Raw genomic sequence first — 16,397 nt, 5'->3', positions numbered from 1 at the left:
ACATGTAGAGAACTGAGACACAGTAATCCAGTAATCAGTGTCATTCTATCACAATTACATCGTACTCTTGTGTGGAATGGTAGATGCTTTTCTCAATGGAGTACCTTTCGGACGATTCTTTCCTGTTAACCTTTTTTTATTTGTGAACGTTTTGTTTCTCATTTCGTCGCTTTGTTTCTGACTGAAAGAGACGTTTTAAATAAATGGCAGCACCAAGGTTCTACTTGTGTTGTTTGTATGTATAATTTCGCCAGTGGAGTAAATTTTTGCGGAGGAAATTTTTGTGGAAATTTTTTTTTTTGAGGGAACTCTTTTGCGAATCGTGAAAGAAACCGCACCAATCGCAAAAAGTAGAACCCACAAAAATTTAATGCCACACGGTAGTGTCTAGAAATAGCCAATCCTGTGACACGGATTTGATCACGTGGACAGCCCAACCTCCACATAAACATCTACACAATGCACGCGGTAACTTTATCCGCGGGAGAGCTGGGTACCATGTCTAAAAATAACTTGAGAGGGATTACCTTAAGAATGAGATCAATATCGAATCCTCTTAACTTACATTTTCTCTTGCTATAGCACCTTTATCAAAAAAGATTTTAAAAATTTGCGATTATTACGGAAACAAGATGGGATTGGAGGAAAAAATACTTGCCATCTGGACAGAAGAGATTTCAATATCATTAGTATATGCATTCATTAATCTGTGAATTAAATTTTTATATATTCATCCGGGTAAAGTAAAATCCCCTTCTATAGATTGAGACTCGTTGGTTGGAAGCCCTTAGACTGACAAGATTGGAGAGACCTGGTTTTAAAGTTAGCAACATTTTACAATTTATCTTTGGTCTAATGAAAGAACAACCAAATCTTTCATTACGTTTGCAACAGAAAGTATTTCATGTCTTCAAAAAGTGCAATGAAACATAGATGATTTAATGCTGCTTTTGGTTTTTCCCATCTGCACAAATCAATTCATAACCTCTGAAAAAGTTGTTTCCATCAATTACCAAATGTTAACAAGTTGTTAGATGCTAAAGATTAATAACAAGTTAACCTACTGCTCTGTCACTGCACGAGAAGTCCTTCTTTTTCCCTGGACCCCAGCCTGCTGCTCGACCAGCTGCATCTAAATACAATACAATCATAATGATTCAAAGACTGGAAAGTGAAGTAGTCTTCACATAAAAGTGAAGTGAAGTAGGTAGGTAGGTAAAGTCTGCATAAGAGCCAAGTGGCCCATCAGGCCGGAGCTTATCCCGGTTTCTGTAGCATGAAGCGACTAGGAGTATTTCTACTCCCCCCTGGATGGGATGCTAGTCCATCGCAGGGTTACCCCCAGCATTAAGTTCGCCGGTACCCATTTATACACCTGGGTGGAGAGAGACACTGTAGGAGTAAAGTGTCTTGCCCAAGAACACAACACAATGTCCCCAGCCAGGGCTCGAACCCAGACCGCTCGATCTGGAGATGAGCGCACTAACCATGAGGCCACCGCGCCTCCCTGAAGTGAAGTAGAAAACACATAAAACAAAGAGTTGAACTTCTTTAGACCAACTGGGTCATAGTTCTCGGTGTTTAACTCTGGTTTTTGTAACACAAACTGACTAGGAATAGCACTACCCCCTCCCCCCCGCCCTTGATGAGATGCTTGTTCATTACAGGTTACTACCCAATGTTCTGTCAGGTTGCTCCAACAATTTGCCATTACCCATTTATACATCTGGGCAGAGAGAGACACTATGAAAGTCAAGTGTTTTGCTGAAGGACACACAACACTGGACAAGTTTCATGGTACCCTGAAACAGCTTTGTTTTTGTTGTTTACCTTCACATTTGTGTTTGTTTTTAGCGTTCCTGGTAATTAAGGTATGTTGTGGGAATATTGTTGTGCTGTTCGTTTAATTTAAGGCTACATTACATCAGTTTCAACTCTGTTCCTCTTTTTCACAAGAATAATTAACAAGTAGATTATGAGCTCAAAATTTCTATGAGATGATAGTTGATGAAGCCAATCAAATGCTCTAGTAGAATACCCAGTAAATTTCCTTTAAATAACGGATCAGGATCCCATGTTAATTTACGGTGTAGATTCCATCAAGCAAGTAAAGGAAAATATCTGTCATATAAACCATAAAACTCACACTTAAGTTAAATTGCATACACTGAACTGTCATTTGCAATGAGACATTGTTTAGGTACACTTATCATATTTTTCAACAATTTCCAGCTTTTGAAGTCCAGTAATCGAGAATGTCCTTTTTTTGTCTTCTCAGGATTTAATTATCCAGTAACATTTCTAACATGATGTTCCTCTAAAACTTTGGAAAAATGACAAAATGAGGTCACTTTAAAGACAACCTACAGCCATTCCACATGAATGGCTGATAGAGGACAATAGCTCAGCCAATCAGATTGCAACATTAGCATTAGTGTACACGCAGAACTACACTTAAAGAATTTGGTTACCATGACATCCGCACACAGTAACATCTTACCGCCAACAAAAAAGCTGTCTTTTAGGTTCACCGTGACACCATCATTAACCTGTTAAAGAACAAAATTAATAACAAAAAAGGATGAGAAACTGACTACACTTTCTGCAAGTTTCTCAACTGCTGACATTTTCAACAGAAAGCACCTTGATATTTTCTACAACAGTGACCCAAAACACTCAGTAGCCAAACAAAAATGCACTCTAAAGTACTAACGTACACTAAGTATTCCATTGTTGGGAAATTATTACATGCAATACACAAAATGACTGAATGGGATGTGATACACTTAACTGACAGTCTCATAGTGCAAACGTGATCAGTTTTCCAGCTCGCCTGAAAGGCTACGGACTGTAACTGACTTGAGAGCTAACCACTAAGAGAAAGTTCGAGCTTGATGTCTCATTGTTGACTTTATTTTGTGAGCATGACCACAACGTTGTTGTTACAAATTATAAAAATAAAGGCTAGAGTGTAGGTCATCAGATGTAAGTAATTTTACTAGTAAAGCCTTTAAAATTTACAGAATACAGAACAGCATTTCCCAAGGTCAAATGACCACAAAGGTTCAAGTTAATATTTAATATTATTCAAGTAATAATAATATTAATAGTTATCCCAATCAGTTCTTTTAATGTTTCATACCTTTCTGGCCAAGTGCTCCCACATACCAGTGACAGGTTTACGATACACATTAACTGCTGGGGCAATAAAAACCTAAAAAAAAAATCAGGATAGTTTACACACCACATGTCTCTTTCCAGATTTATAAAGCAAATTCTTTTAAATGCTAATATATTATCTGGGACAAATAACTATAAATATATTACCAGCCAAAGTCAGTGGAGGAAAAAGTCATCTGAGAAAATCATTGAGCCACAATGCCAACACTCGGTTATTTACTAAGTATTGTATCATTCAGTCATGCAATAAGCCTCTTATTATTGGGACTAATGGTCTTTCCCATTATGAATCCCACAGCACACAATCCATACTGACAAGGGCTGATACACTCCCAGCAAGACCCTTGTGTTTGGTCAATAAGATTCATATAGACTTTCTAGGGTCCAACATTCCTACATTGAGAACCAGTACAAGAATATTATGTCTTGCCAACCATGTTTCAACACAAACATTCCTCTTGATCCATGGTTCAACAACTAGCCATGTGTGCCTTAATTAATCAAAACTCACCTGAACAGGAATTTTCAGCTGAATAACAATCTGCTCTATCTTGAACTTGAAGTCTGCCACACTCAGCTTTTTCTTATGAATTTCAATCTGAGAAAAAAAGTGGAAAGAATAATTTAACACATCTGTTATTTTGTCCTCTCTGAAAACAATGCAGAATGTGTCTTGCAAAGTAGTCTGAGAACTGCACACATTGTGCAGTTTTAGAAAATATCGATACCCACCCTAAGGAAGGTTAACAGAAATTCCAAGGGGGAGGGAGTCTCAAAAGTCAAAATTTTTAAAGTAAAGTACAGTCCAACCTCCAGTTGCGACCACCTCTCATAAGTGACCACCTCTCCTCAGTGACCAGTTTTCCAAAATACCAAAAGTTTCTCAGTCAAATCAGTATATTTGAAATCTCTTGTAAGCGACCATCTCTCGCATGCGACCACGACCACTTTTAGAACTAAAAGTTTGAAATGTTCTATTGATTTTAACCTCCCTTAAGCGACCACTTGACAAGTAATAGAGCGTAAATTGGATACTAAGGTGTTGTAACATTATCACGTTCCTGGGTAGTACAAGAGACAAAAATTTCTCAATGGGAAGTACCAGATTTTTTTCTCGAAATTGATTTTTCAGATGAATAAACATTTAAATCATGAGGTAAGTCGTTGCAGTTACCATAATAAGGTAACTGCAGAGACTAATATGGTAATATGCTAATGAGGCAAAATTTTGACTCAATATGGTCTAAGCTCTCCTGAGCAACCACCTCCCGTGAGCAACCTGCTAAGCTTGACATTTTGGGTGGTTGCTTAAGGGAGGTTCGACTGTATGAAGCTAAACTGGAATTTCCAGAGGGGTGGGTGGAAGGGGGGGTCAAACTAAAAAGCTTTCCATGGGAGGGTTATGGATATTTTCTGGATCAACACTATTGTGACTGCAGCATCATGAACTTCCAGGAAGGGGGTACTCCCTTGCATGGCCTACACAGGGACATGTGGCCAGACATGTTATGGGTTTTAGCCCAGCAGTGCCCCAAATAGGGTCTATTATTTGATGCAAGTCTTTCCTGAACAGCGAGTCACTGTCATTCTATAGTCTATATAATATGTTTTATTCAGCATAGAATTCAGCAATAGGCAGTTTGCATGATATGAAGGTGTCATTTGATGACAACTACCAAAATCCTTCCCTTTTTCTGTTTCTTATGTTAATTGGGGCAATTGTTGTTTAAACCTCACTGGGACTTCAAAATTTAAATAATAAAGAAAAAATGAAATGAATTCTGGTAGTTGTAGACAAATGATGCTATTGTGCAAATCTGCTATTGGAGATCAGTGACATTTGTCGATATTTAGAACATCAGCAAGCAAAAATGAGCTAAGCTGAGTGCTAGAGATACAGCTCACGTGGGTTGAGTGTTTTTGTTGGATTATGAACTCATGCTAAGATTGTTTTTCATCATACTTCTTCTAAGGTTAAATGTTAGCTTACTGTTCGAACATACCTGGTTTGTGAAAATTGCAATCTGGCAAAGACATACCACAAAAAAGAAATTACTCAATGTTGAAATAACTCAAATTCATTTTAATTATTTGACATGTATATATACCAGTTATGCAACGCTTTTGAGTCATATACCACTCCAAAGTGTTGCATGACTATTTTATACCATGACATAGAAAATACAATGGCCTAAACAACCACTGCGACATATACATGGCGCATAATGGGAAGGGTTGAGTTTAATACTGTTGAATATACAACAGCTTTCCTGTATTCCAATTGGCTGTATTTTCTATGGCATAGTATAAATGATGGTAAAGGCCACAAAGTCACTACCACTTCTAAATAAAATTTACAGTCAAACCTCTCTCTGTGATCACCTCTCACAAGTGACCACTTTTCCAAAATACCAAAATTTGGCTTGTTCAATCACTATAGTTGGAACCTCTGATAAGCAACCAAGTCTTGTAGCCCACTGTGATCACTTTTAGGGCTGACTGTTTGGAATTTTCTATTGTTTGTAACTGGTAAGTGAACACTTCCCATGATTTGATCTCACTACAGGCTAACTGGGTCAAAAGATACCCATCAGTCATGATCAGATGATATTAAAGGTTGTTCTTACATGATATCATTTCTCATATCTGATGTTTATCACTGACTATTGGTTCATTTAAACATTGTCAGGATTACATCTTGGAAATCACACAGGATTCACTGTGATCTTTTAGAATTTTCACCAGTTCTCAATAAATTTGAACATTAATATTTATCCAGCCTCGATCAGAAACAACTACAGGCTATAACTCAAAATCCAAATCCCCTGTGACTTCTTGTAAGCGACCTGCTACCATGAGCAACCACGTGATTGGCATTTGGGGCGGTCACTTACAGGAGGTTCATCTGTATTGTTCCTCCATTTTGTGACTTAGTGTACAAATCAAAAAATCAATGGAAAATCTTCAAACAACTGATAATTACCTTGTAACCACTGTCCCAAAGCTCTTTCAATTTTGGAACAACTTCTGGATAGAGAATTCTGAAATGAGGAATAGATCTTTGAAACAGCTGTATACATATATCTTAATAGATGTGTTAGTGTGTAGTATCGCTGTATATTTTTATAAGTTGTGCTGTATTTTGATGAGCCTGTAGGGCGAGTCAAAATACAAACAATGAGTAAAAATGTAAAGCGATACTACACACCAGAACATTTAATAAGAGATTTATTATCAAACTGCTGTAGCCAATAAATTTATCAATGAAATAAGGAGAGTGTGACAGTTTGGTGTGTTCATGCCAACCTGTACAACAAACAGATAACTGTACAATATCGCTGTATATTTGTACTGTTATTTGGACGGTATTTGCTGCAGTCGGATAATAAATCAGGATATTGACAATATTTGTTGGCTTCACGTGAACGTGAATATTTGGGGGGGATGCTTGTCTTTTCCCTATCAGCTTTTCCTTACCCTGCGAGTCAAGAGATTCCCCTCTCTTTCTGCTCGGTGAGAGACAAGAGGGAACCTCTACTCACAACTGTTCAATTTCCTATTGAGCATGCCCAAAATACATCAGCATGTCCCATGTGTTGTGCTATGTCATGGGAAACATTTATAGGCAATCAAATTTTTAGTCATTTCCGGATCTTTCCAGATCAGTAGTGGTGAATTACTTGAATTCTGGCTTTTCCAGACCACGCTGTTCAGTGTGCGATTTGCAACCTGCAAGAGCTGTAGATAAACAATTTTTTTTGGAATAATTACAAAATGTTAAAAGCTTAATAACCTGCCTATCAACTATCACATCATGGTCCTTTGATAATGAACAGCTAGTTGTAAATATGAATTAATGTACCGCAATAGTTTCTGGAACTGGGCAAACAAAAACTAGTACTTTTATTTATTCATCCCTGGTTGTGGACGGTGGCCGATCATAGGATTGAACGATTGTGAGCAAAGGTTCCCTCTCATCTCTAACCCCAAGCAAAAAGAGAAGGGAATCTCTCTCACACAGGGTAGCTATTTCTGAGTCACACACATGAGATTTTTATCCTGGGAGAGCTAGGATTTTCGAAGAGGACCTAATCCCTTTTCGAAAGACATCCAAAACTTTCTGAGGATGTTTTAAAGATCTCCAAAGTACCTACCACATTACCCATTCTAAGTCCCAGGATGTGTTTCACCAAAATTAAAATAATCACTAGTTTGAACTTTTTTTTTTTTTTTTTTTTTTTTCTTCTTTATTCTTTTACTTATTACTTACGCCACTTACGATACTAACACTTACTCTATATAATACGCATACTCACGCTACTAACAATACTAATACTTACACTACTTACAATACAACATAATTAGATTACTTGCGCTACTTACAATTCTAGCACGGGAAGATCATACCGGTTTACTCCTGTCACTAATGTACATTCCGAGTTGCAAATTACAGAAAATATGCATGGTATATATATATGCGCCTTGTTTCTTTTCCTTTCATTTTTATTTTCGTTTTCAGGGGACTAGGGTCGAGTTGTCAAGAGATTACAAAAGAGGCAACAGAGGCTCCCACTTTTTTAAAACGATTGTAGTTGTATTTTTTTCCATTTGATAGATATGTTTTAAATACAGTAAGAAATCATTTAGTTTTGGAGAACATTTTTTCTGTCTACATAGCCAAATGTAATATTTCGCATTTAAGCAGCAGAAGTTAATTTGGAGTTTATGTTTAGAGCTATCCGGCCTTAGGCCCAGTGCTGTATCAGGCTCTAAGGGTGTCTCCTTGGCAATAACTTGGCAAGACTGTAGCCATACTTCAAAATTGTTCCAAAAATATTGAGTTTTTGGGCAAGCCCAAAATAAATGTACAAGTTTGTCTGTTTCTCTTTCGCAGAAAGTGCATTTCTCGCTATCGACGAGACCAATTTTTTTCAAGAAGTTGTTTGTTGATATTCTTCTATGAAGAAATTTAAAATTGAAAGTTATAAGTTTTGTGCTCTTTGTACATTGAAAAGCCATTTGGTAAACCTTTTTCCAGTTGAGCTCTTGTTTTGTTGTGAGAGTGACGTCTTCCTGCCACTTTTGTTGACTTTGATTGGGTGGTTCACTTTTTCCTGATACAAGTTTCTTATATACTAGTCTACTAGGTTTTCTGCTTTTTAAAAATTTTGACAAGAAACTTTCATGTTTAATAGAGGTTCTGATGTTATGGGGTATATATCTTTGAAGAAGTTTTATTGAAGATATGATTCCAAGAAAGGTTAAAGGTCGGGCTGTCAGGTCATGTATAGTCTGGAAAGCAGTGAGCGAGAGAAACTTTCCGGAGTCATCCATTAAATGTTCTACTTTTGTTATTCCTTTGAGGAACCATTCTTTAAAAAACACTGGTCTATTCCCAACTCTTATTAGTGAATTATACCATAAGGGCGATGACCGAAAGTGATAGTCTGAGACAATCTTTTCTTCATAATTGGCTTCTGACCAGATTTCAAGAATTTCTTTGAAAAAAGGATCTGATACTTTAATAATGTTACGACTGTCTTTTATGTTTAGATTTCCAGTTAGTGTTACTTCACCTCCATATTTTTCAAGTTCTGAGTCAAAAAATCTTTTCCAGCTTCCATTGTTTTCCTTATCTAGATACTTCTTTATCCATGTGGCTTTGAGAGATCTATTAAAGGAGGTTATATCAATCATTTTAAGTCCCCCTTCTGAGTAATCATTAATCATTACCTTTCTTTTTATTTTGTCGCCTTTGTCATTCCATAAGAAGTTGTAAAACATGACATTTATCTCCTTTATTGCTGTATGATTTGTTTGCAGAGGAGAGAAAATATATACCAGTTGTGAAGCTATGAGGCTTTTTAAAACAGTAATTTTACCTAAAAGGCCAAGTCTGCGAAGTTTCCAGCATCCCAGAATCGATTTAATTTTTTCTATTTTATCTTTGTAATTCAAAGATATAGTTACATCAGGGTCTGTTGACAACCATACCCCTAACGCTCTGACTTTTTTTTTTGGCCATTTGAAGTCTTTTTCAGGGCAAAGTTTAAAATCCCAATCCGCACTTGCACCGATCCACAAAGCTTCTGTCTTTTTGCTGTTAAGTCTGAGGCCGGATATATCACCGAAATAGTCTATTATCTTCAAAGATTCTAGAAAGGATTCTTCGGAGCCGTCTAAAATAAGGGTCGTGTCATCTGCATATTGGCTAAGTTTAATTTCTTTGTCCTTTACAATTATGCCACGGATTTCTTTTTTTTGGCGAATTGCATTGGCGAGTACTTCCACAGAGAGAATGAATAGATACGGTGACAGAGGGCAGCCTTGCCTGACTCCCCGGTTGAGCTCAAAGAAATTACTTGCCCATCCATTGTTTAAAATACAGCTTTCGCTATTGCAGTAAAATACTTTTAACCAGTTCAGCAGTGATGGGCCGAAACCAAAGTATTGGAAGGTTTTACGAATAAAGGGCCACTCTAGGGTATCAAAGGCTTTTTCAAAATCAAGAAAAAGGAGCAGTCCCGGCATATTGTTTGCTTTTGAAAATTTGATGACGCTGTCTATTAAACGAATATTTTCTCCGATGAATCTGTCTCTAATGAAGCCGGTTTGATCGTCAGAAACAAGTTTTGGCAGAAAAGTTTTGATGCGGCTTGCAATAGCTTTTGTTGCAATTTTGTAATCGCAATTCAAAAGCGTTAAAGGTCGCCAGTTCTTTATTGAATTAAGGTTAGCATCCTTTTTTGGTATGAGCTTAATAATGCCCCTCCTTTGTGATATTGAGAGCTTTCCAATTTCGTAGGAATAATTAAAAGAGTGTATCAAAATTTCTGCCACGTCATTCCAAAACACTTTGTAGAATTCGCAGGGGAGACCATCGGTTCCTGGGGATTTATCTGTCACCATACTTTTCAGCGCTTCTAAACATTCATTCTTCCTTAATTCGCCCTCACAGAGAGATTGTTCATCGTTATTTAAAACCTTTGTGTTTTCTTGCTGTGGAAAGAAGAAAGCCCGTTCTTGGTTGTCAATAGCAACATTAGAACTGTAAAGATTTTGGTAAAACGATTCACATTCTTTTAAGATCTCTTTGTCTGTACAAATGAGGTTGTCGTCATTGACTTTGAGCTGGGTTATTGTTCCTTGTTTACAATGTCTCTTTTCCAGATTGAGAAAGTATTTGGTATTTTTCTCACCTTCATTGTACCATTGTACTTAATACACACTTTTTTTTTAATACACACTTTTCTTTTATTCCATTGGTTTGAGTTTACATATTTAGAGTCGGTTAAGGCAGTAACAGCTTAATGTTTCAACTCTGCATGAGACTTTGGTTTGTAGACAGGAATACACAGGATCAACATTTTTGACCTGCAGTTGTGAGACTCACGCCTAATCATAAATGCGTGAAACTCGGCAGGTACATTGCCTGAAGAGCAGGCTTTTAGCAAGATGGGCATGCAGACGTCCTGTGGACAGCCACTTATTAAAGAAAATCCTTTTATTTTTCATGTGTTGCCCAATAAATTGTTTAGTTGAGCACGCCCTATATAGCACATTTTGGACGGTCACTTTTCAAATCCTGGCTAAAAGCCTGATGATGAGGCAGCATTAACAAAGCACTAGAATTTGTGATATCTTTAGGGAAGTAATTTGTGAGGAGATAAGCTGAACAGGACTACAGCAATTAGGGTCTGGTTAGAGCAACATCAACAGGGAATGCAGACTCTCTATGCAATAAGGGCTGTGCACAGGTGTCCAGAAAAATAAACCAGGAAATTAAGTACTTAACAAGCAATCTGTACAATATACAGTGCAGGTCTTACGCATTATTATCCTAGACCATTGTAAGATTGTTAAAGAGGAATCTTGCTCACCTCCAATCTGTTATTGATGAAGAAAACACCTTCCCAGACTGTGTGGTAATAAGAGTTCTGTCAAGATCAAAACCTGCAATCTAGAGATTCCAATCATACTGTTCTAGTTTTATCATGCCAATGTGTAATGCTGAGGTAAATAAGCAGAGAATTTTTGTAATTATAACATAAGAGAAGTTTACAGAGAAGCATAAGGTGAAGCCAAGAGGTTCTCCATGCACTTCTCAAGTGTATTTAAATATAACATGTATATAACTCAAGATTTAGATGAAACAAGTTTGCTATTTCCTATTTGAAATGTTTAAGAAACTGGTTTGAAAAATAATACCAAAATCCAATTTACACCACATCGTATATATCTACACAAATAGATCACATAAAACTGAAAAATGACAAAAAAAAAAACAGACGGACACTCTAACCCCGAGACGAAAAATGAGAAATAACTGCACAGGTTTAAATTTTCTTTTTGCACTTGGTATGAAATGTTGGAGCTAGAACCCCTTAACAGTAGAACTTAAAAGCTGTTATAAATACCTTTGATCTTCCCTCTATTCCTTTACTTGTAAAAATAATAAGCTTTCCTTCTATATTTTCCCAACAATCTTCAAAAGCAAGAGAACTTTCCTGCTTGGAAACCTCTTGATCTTGTTTTTGATTCTGCTGTATTTTTTCAATCATCTCTTGGCCAAATTCTCGGCGTATATCCTCCAGGTCTTCTTGCGATAGATTGTCATCATCTGAGTCACTTAAGGTATCACAACGAGCTTTCTTTGCTCTTGGTTCTTCATCAGGATCATCTTTTTCAAAAGATGTTGAAGTGAAGTGAATAAAATAACGATAGCTGTCTCCAAGGAGACAAAACATTCCTCCAGGTCCAAGGGATGCTGAGTCCCCTTTGTTCAGATTTACACCTCCAACACAGCTTGAAGTATTTCCTAGCTGAAGGAAAAAAAAATATATTAAAAAGCAAAACCTAACTTGTGGAAGGCTCAGTAAACATATGGCTAGTTTGGTAAGTTTAGATCGAGTGGTCCAGGTTCAAGCCCTGGCTGGGGACATTGCACTGTGTTCTTGGGCAAGGTACTTTACTCTCTCAATGATGTCTTATCTTTAGTCTAAATACATGACCCCTCCAGCTCTGCTGATTATGCCATTTTGTTTAAATAGAGAAATAGAGATATTCAGTTCAATTCAGTTCAGCATTCTCACCGTACATCTCTCCACTCAGATGTATAAATGGGATCTGGTGAATTTAATGCTGGAGGTAGCCCTGCAATGGACTAGCACCACTGGGTGCTACAGATATCGGGATAAGCTCCAGCATTATGGACCACTTGGCCCAATACAGACTTCAAATTAAGTGAAATAAATGTTATTGCTATACCTCCAACCCAAATACGTTTTCCGGTTGGAGAAGATCATGTCATGTGTCATAGGTCAAAACTCACTAACTCCCTAGCGTGAACAAAATTCACCAACTCCCAAGGGAAAAAACAACTTGAACTGCCATGTGATCAGGTTGTGCACCTTGAAACTGCAGAAATTTGTTGTGCTAGCTGGCATCAAGCAAATAATTTTTTTCCAGTTTTTTCTCTTTTCTGGTTGGGAGGTATAACAAAACACTCAATGAATGGCCCCACGGGAAACAGTGAGTTTTGTTTCCCCTCAACCTCATTGTTGAGGTTCTTGGAGAAAAAAACCTCATTGTTTCCCTTGGGGTCAGTCATTAAGTTCTTAATGATCCACAAATAAATTAAGCTGCCAATAATCCTCCTTGGGATTTTTATAATACATTGTACAATTCTGGTCCATATTCCTTGGAACATTTCACCCTGTACAGTACCGCTTTGTTATGCCTTGGTTTCAACATTTAAGCAGATCAAACAAAATTGAAAAGGGGTGCAGAGTTTCCAAAATGGGAAATGTTTCGAAGTTTACAAGCAGAACTGTAGATTCAAAAGCTTATTGTCTTCAGTTTGACTATGCCACAACAGCAAAAATGCTTACCTGAGTAACTTGTACTTCCTTTTCCAGATAATTTGCAGTAAGCTGAACTGTAAATGAATTCAATAAAAGCCTGCCTGGTTAAATTCTCAATTCACAAAGGTACTTAGGAAAACACAAAGACAGGGCAACCTAATTACACAAGGGGAGATCAAGAACATTGAGATAGAGGGGGCCAAAGAAATTTTGATGTGCAACCCCTCTCCCTATCAACCCAACACAACAGAATGTAAAATTTTCCTGGAAATGCTGCTTATAGGGTTCTGGGACCATTAGTTTTATGACCAAAACTTAAGGCTTCAGAAAACGAACTTAGGCAAAAAACGAAGTCACAGCCCCCTGCCCCACCCCCTCAGAATCCACTCCTGCTTAAGTAAAGAAGGCATCATTCAGTGTGTCTTGACAGACAATGGAAAACCCAATCAAGTGCTGTCGAGCCATTTACAACTTTAGACCCATTCTAAAACAATATGATTCATCTCCACAGTTGATGCCAATGAAACGCAAGGGATGACCTGTTGTTTCAAGTAGACCAGACCCTGTTAGCTTGAGCATATTATTATACATTGAACTCACTATCTCTTTTCTGATTGGCCGAAAGAATACATGGAATTTTCGAAATCAGCACCTGTGACGTCTTCTAGCTGCAGATTATACAATAATCATGTCAAGGACACTCAAGGTCACGGGTAATCATGCCATGTATGACAGCCGTGTATGATTTGTGAGGGTAATCATGTCAGGTTTGCACGCTTTGTGTTGCTTGCCTTCAGCGAACAAGCAAAAACATAATTTCCATTTTTTTCTTTTTTTGTTCAATGTATAATAAAATAATTATTGGATGAGGTATTTGTGATATCCAGAATAATCAAGGTCTTAGTAAGGGTTATCAGCCTCAGCCTTTAGCTTCACCTGATAACCCCTACCTCGACCTTGATTATTTTGGATATCACAAAAACCTCATCCAATAACTGTTTATTACTACGGAGAGTGCAACCACTTAGTTGAAGTGTACACAGAACATTTTTCAAATCATGCTCTGAATACCCTCATGAACAGGCAGAAAGCTTGTCAATAAACAATTATGTTTGGCATGTGCATGTGAGCCTTTTAATAATTATTAGTGTGATGGTTTCAGTTTAGCCAGTATTTCAGGGGCCTGTTTCTCGAAAACCCTGGAAACTTTTGGGGCCTACAAAGCTATTTTTAGTTAATCTGTATCTAAAAAAAGAAGGTGTATATGCCTGAAACTTCTTGTATGAAGGGAACTTCTGTTCATATTAAGAATATGTAAATAGAACAGCTCTGTAATGATAAGGTTTGAGATTTTGCAACGGCTTTCCAAGTACGAAAACTTTTTGGGACCATCGAGAAACAGGCCTCAGGTCCAGCAGGTACATTTTGCAGGTTGAAATGACTTGTTTATTTAAGTTGAAGTCAAATAAATCCCAGTACAAAGACTAACTGCTAGCAACCTAAGCTAATTTAGGCTAACCGGAGTGCTAATCAGGCTAACTGAAGTGCTAAGTAGACTCCCGCCGGCTTAAAAGTCGATTTTTCCACCTCGAACCTGCAACCTGCAACCTGAAAAACATATCGGCCCCCAGGAGGTCCCTACAGAGAAGGTCAAAATCCGGACGCTGACATGAACGCGTGCATGTACAAAACGTAAGGGATTTCCCTCAAACTAAGCTTGAGAGCAAAATAAATGCTCCTTTTCTTTTAACCGAGCACAGTGACCCCCACTTTTTTTCATAATTTCAATCAGAACAATATCCTCAATAACTGAGGAAAAAATCAGCAGAAATCTATGGCGTCTTTTTTGGCAAATGAAATAAACACTAAAGAGGGAGACATAACGGGCCCAATAGCGCATGTCCAAATTATCTTTCCTTTAAAGGAGAAAAAAATGCAGGGTATTTGAAGACATTTTTTCTGGGATGTAGATAACTAAACAATCAAAGAAAGTCAAACCCTGTGTGATATAACGCGCTGCATTGAAAAATAATTAGCTTTTATTAACTGAGCTGGAGGTCTGTATGGGAGAATCTTGACCGAGGTCGTGAGTACAGACCGAACGCAGAGGTCTGTACACACGACCGAGGTCAAGATTCTCCCATACAGACCGACGTAGCTCGGTTAATAAGATGTTTATTATATGGCAAAGAAGAAAACTTTAATTCGTTTAATGTAACTGGTTTGCCGACAGTTTGCTTGCGAACAGCGATGAGCTTAACTTAAACCTGCCGAAATTTGCTCGTTCTCTTTACTTGTTTGTTTTGTCATCAGGCTTTTTGGCAGTGCCATAAATGATTGAGAAGAAAATAAAAGAAAATGGTGAACATTTTTGTATTTTAGTTTGCTACTTTGTCAACGCAAAATGAAACCGGTCTAGCTAGATGCCGGTCTAGATGGGAAAATCTAGACCGCGGTCAATATCGATTTCAGCCAACCAAATTCGTGAATTCGGTTGGCGAATTCATCGGAGGTCTATGGCGGGTTCTTTTACTAGGGAATCACCTTAATCAGTTAAGCTCAAGTGAAGTATTCTAAAGTTTGTGGTGAGTGTAATACTGACCTTGATTTCTAGAACATTTCTTGTCGGTGATCTTGGTGAGAGGTCCTCTTCCAAGAGAGACACTCTTCCCGTCTGGAAGAGGAACTGGATCGTGACTTTTCTGGCAACAAATTGCTACACACTCCATTATACATCCCTAACAAAAAACCCACACTTCGATATGTAGAGTACGCTAGCGTTGAAAAACAGAATTTGCGCGCCTGAGCCGCCAAATTGAGTATTTTGGACGGGAAATGCTTCTGGAGGCTGGAGTAATCCCTCTTTGGTTTAGTCCGCCGTGCGTGACGCGAAAGAAAACCGCGAGAAAAAAATGGCCGCGTAAAATCCTGGGGGCGAGAAGCGCGCGAAAGGAGCTCTCACAACGCAAAAATATGATTGGTTTATGTTAGGAACGTTGTCAACATTCGTGATACGTGTGTCGTCTTGCGGGGGTGTTAACGTTTATCTCGCTTTCTGACAATAGACAGCTTTGCAACCGGAGCAAATCGAAACGTTGGAATTGCGCTTCGCAAGGGTTCGCAGGGTTCGCAAGCCGTGATGTTCTTGCGAATCTGCCAACAGGCTTTGGAGAGATTTAAATTTATCAAATGTTCTGTGTTTTGTGCTCCTCGCCCCCAGGATTTCACGCAGCCATTTTTTTCTCGTGGTTTTCTATTCTTTCGTGTCGCGCGCGACGGACTAATCGAAAGAGGGATTACTCGTACTCTACAAAAATACACGTTCGTAGTACCCCTCCTTCCCCCCCCCCCCCC

The 16,397-nt window shown here is 38.1% G+C and overlaps 2 protein-coding genes across 3 annotated transcripts in view; one reads left to right on the top strand and one right to left on the bottom strand.

The window, feature by feature from the left end:
- LOC145500961 (uncharacterized) overlaps positions 1–1,636 on the top strand; it is a 159,830-nt gene extending 158,194 nt beyond the window's left edge. For both annotated transcript variants that reach the window (XR_014051169.1, XR_014051170.1), the window contains one exon: positions 1,216–1,636. The gene's annotated coding sequence lies outside the window, so the exon portion shown is untranslated. The remainder of the gene's footprint in view (positions 1–1,215) is intronic.
- LOC145500995 (bifunctional polynucleotide phosphatase/kinase-like) overlaps positions 1–16,384 on the bottom strand; it is a 116,493-nt gene extending 100,109 nt beyond the window's left edge. The window contains exons 1-10 of the mRNA XM_081480568.1: positions 15,646–16,384; positions 13,071–13,117; positions 11,598–12,002; positions 11,061–11,140; positions 6,164–6,221; positions 5,184–5,204; positions 3,692–3,778; positions 3,143–3,214; positions 2,501–2,549; positions 1,065–1,132 (exon numbers count right to left, since the gene is read on the bottom strand). Coding sequence (XP_081336694.1) covers positions 1,065–1,132; positions 2,501–2,549; positions 3,143–3,214; positions 3,692–3,778; positions 5,184–5,204; positions 6,164–6,221; positions 11,061–11,140; positions 11,598–12,002; positions 13,071–13,117; positions 15,646–15,772 — 1,014 coding nt within the window. The 5' untranslated portion in view covers positions 15,773–16,384. The remainder of the gene's footprint in view (positions 1–1,064; positions 1,133–2,500; positions 2,550–3,142; positions 3,215–3,691; positions 3,779–5,183; positions 5,205–6,163; positions 6,222–11,060; positions 11,141–11,597; positions 12,003–13,070; positions 13,118–15,645) is intronic.
- Between the last annotated feature and the right edge of the window lie 13 nt (positions 16,385–16,397).

This window comes from Orbicella franksi, chromosome 10, assembly GCF_964199315.1.
Source record: "Orbicella franksi chromosome 10, jaOrbFran1.1, whole genome shotgun sequence".
In the NCBI taxonomy this organism is placed as follows: domain Eukaryota; kingdom Metazoa; phylum Cnidaria; class Anthozoa; order Scleractinia; family Merulinidae; genus Orbicella; species Orbicella franksi.
This window is presented reverse-complemented; position numbering and strand designations above follow the sequence as displayed.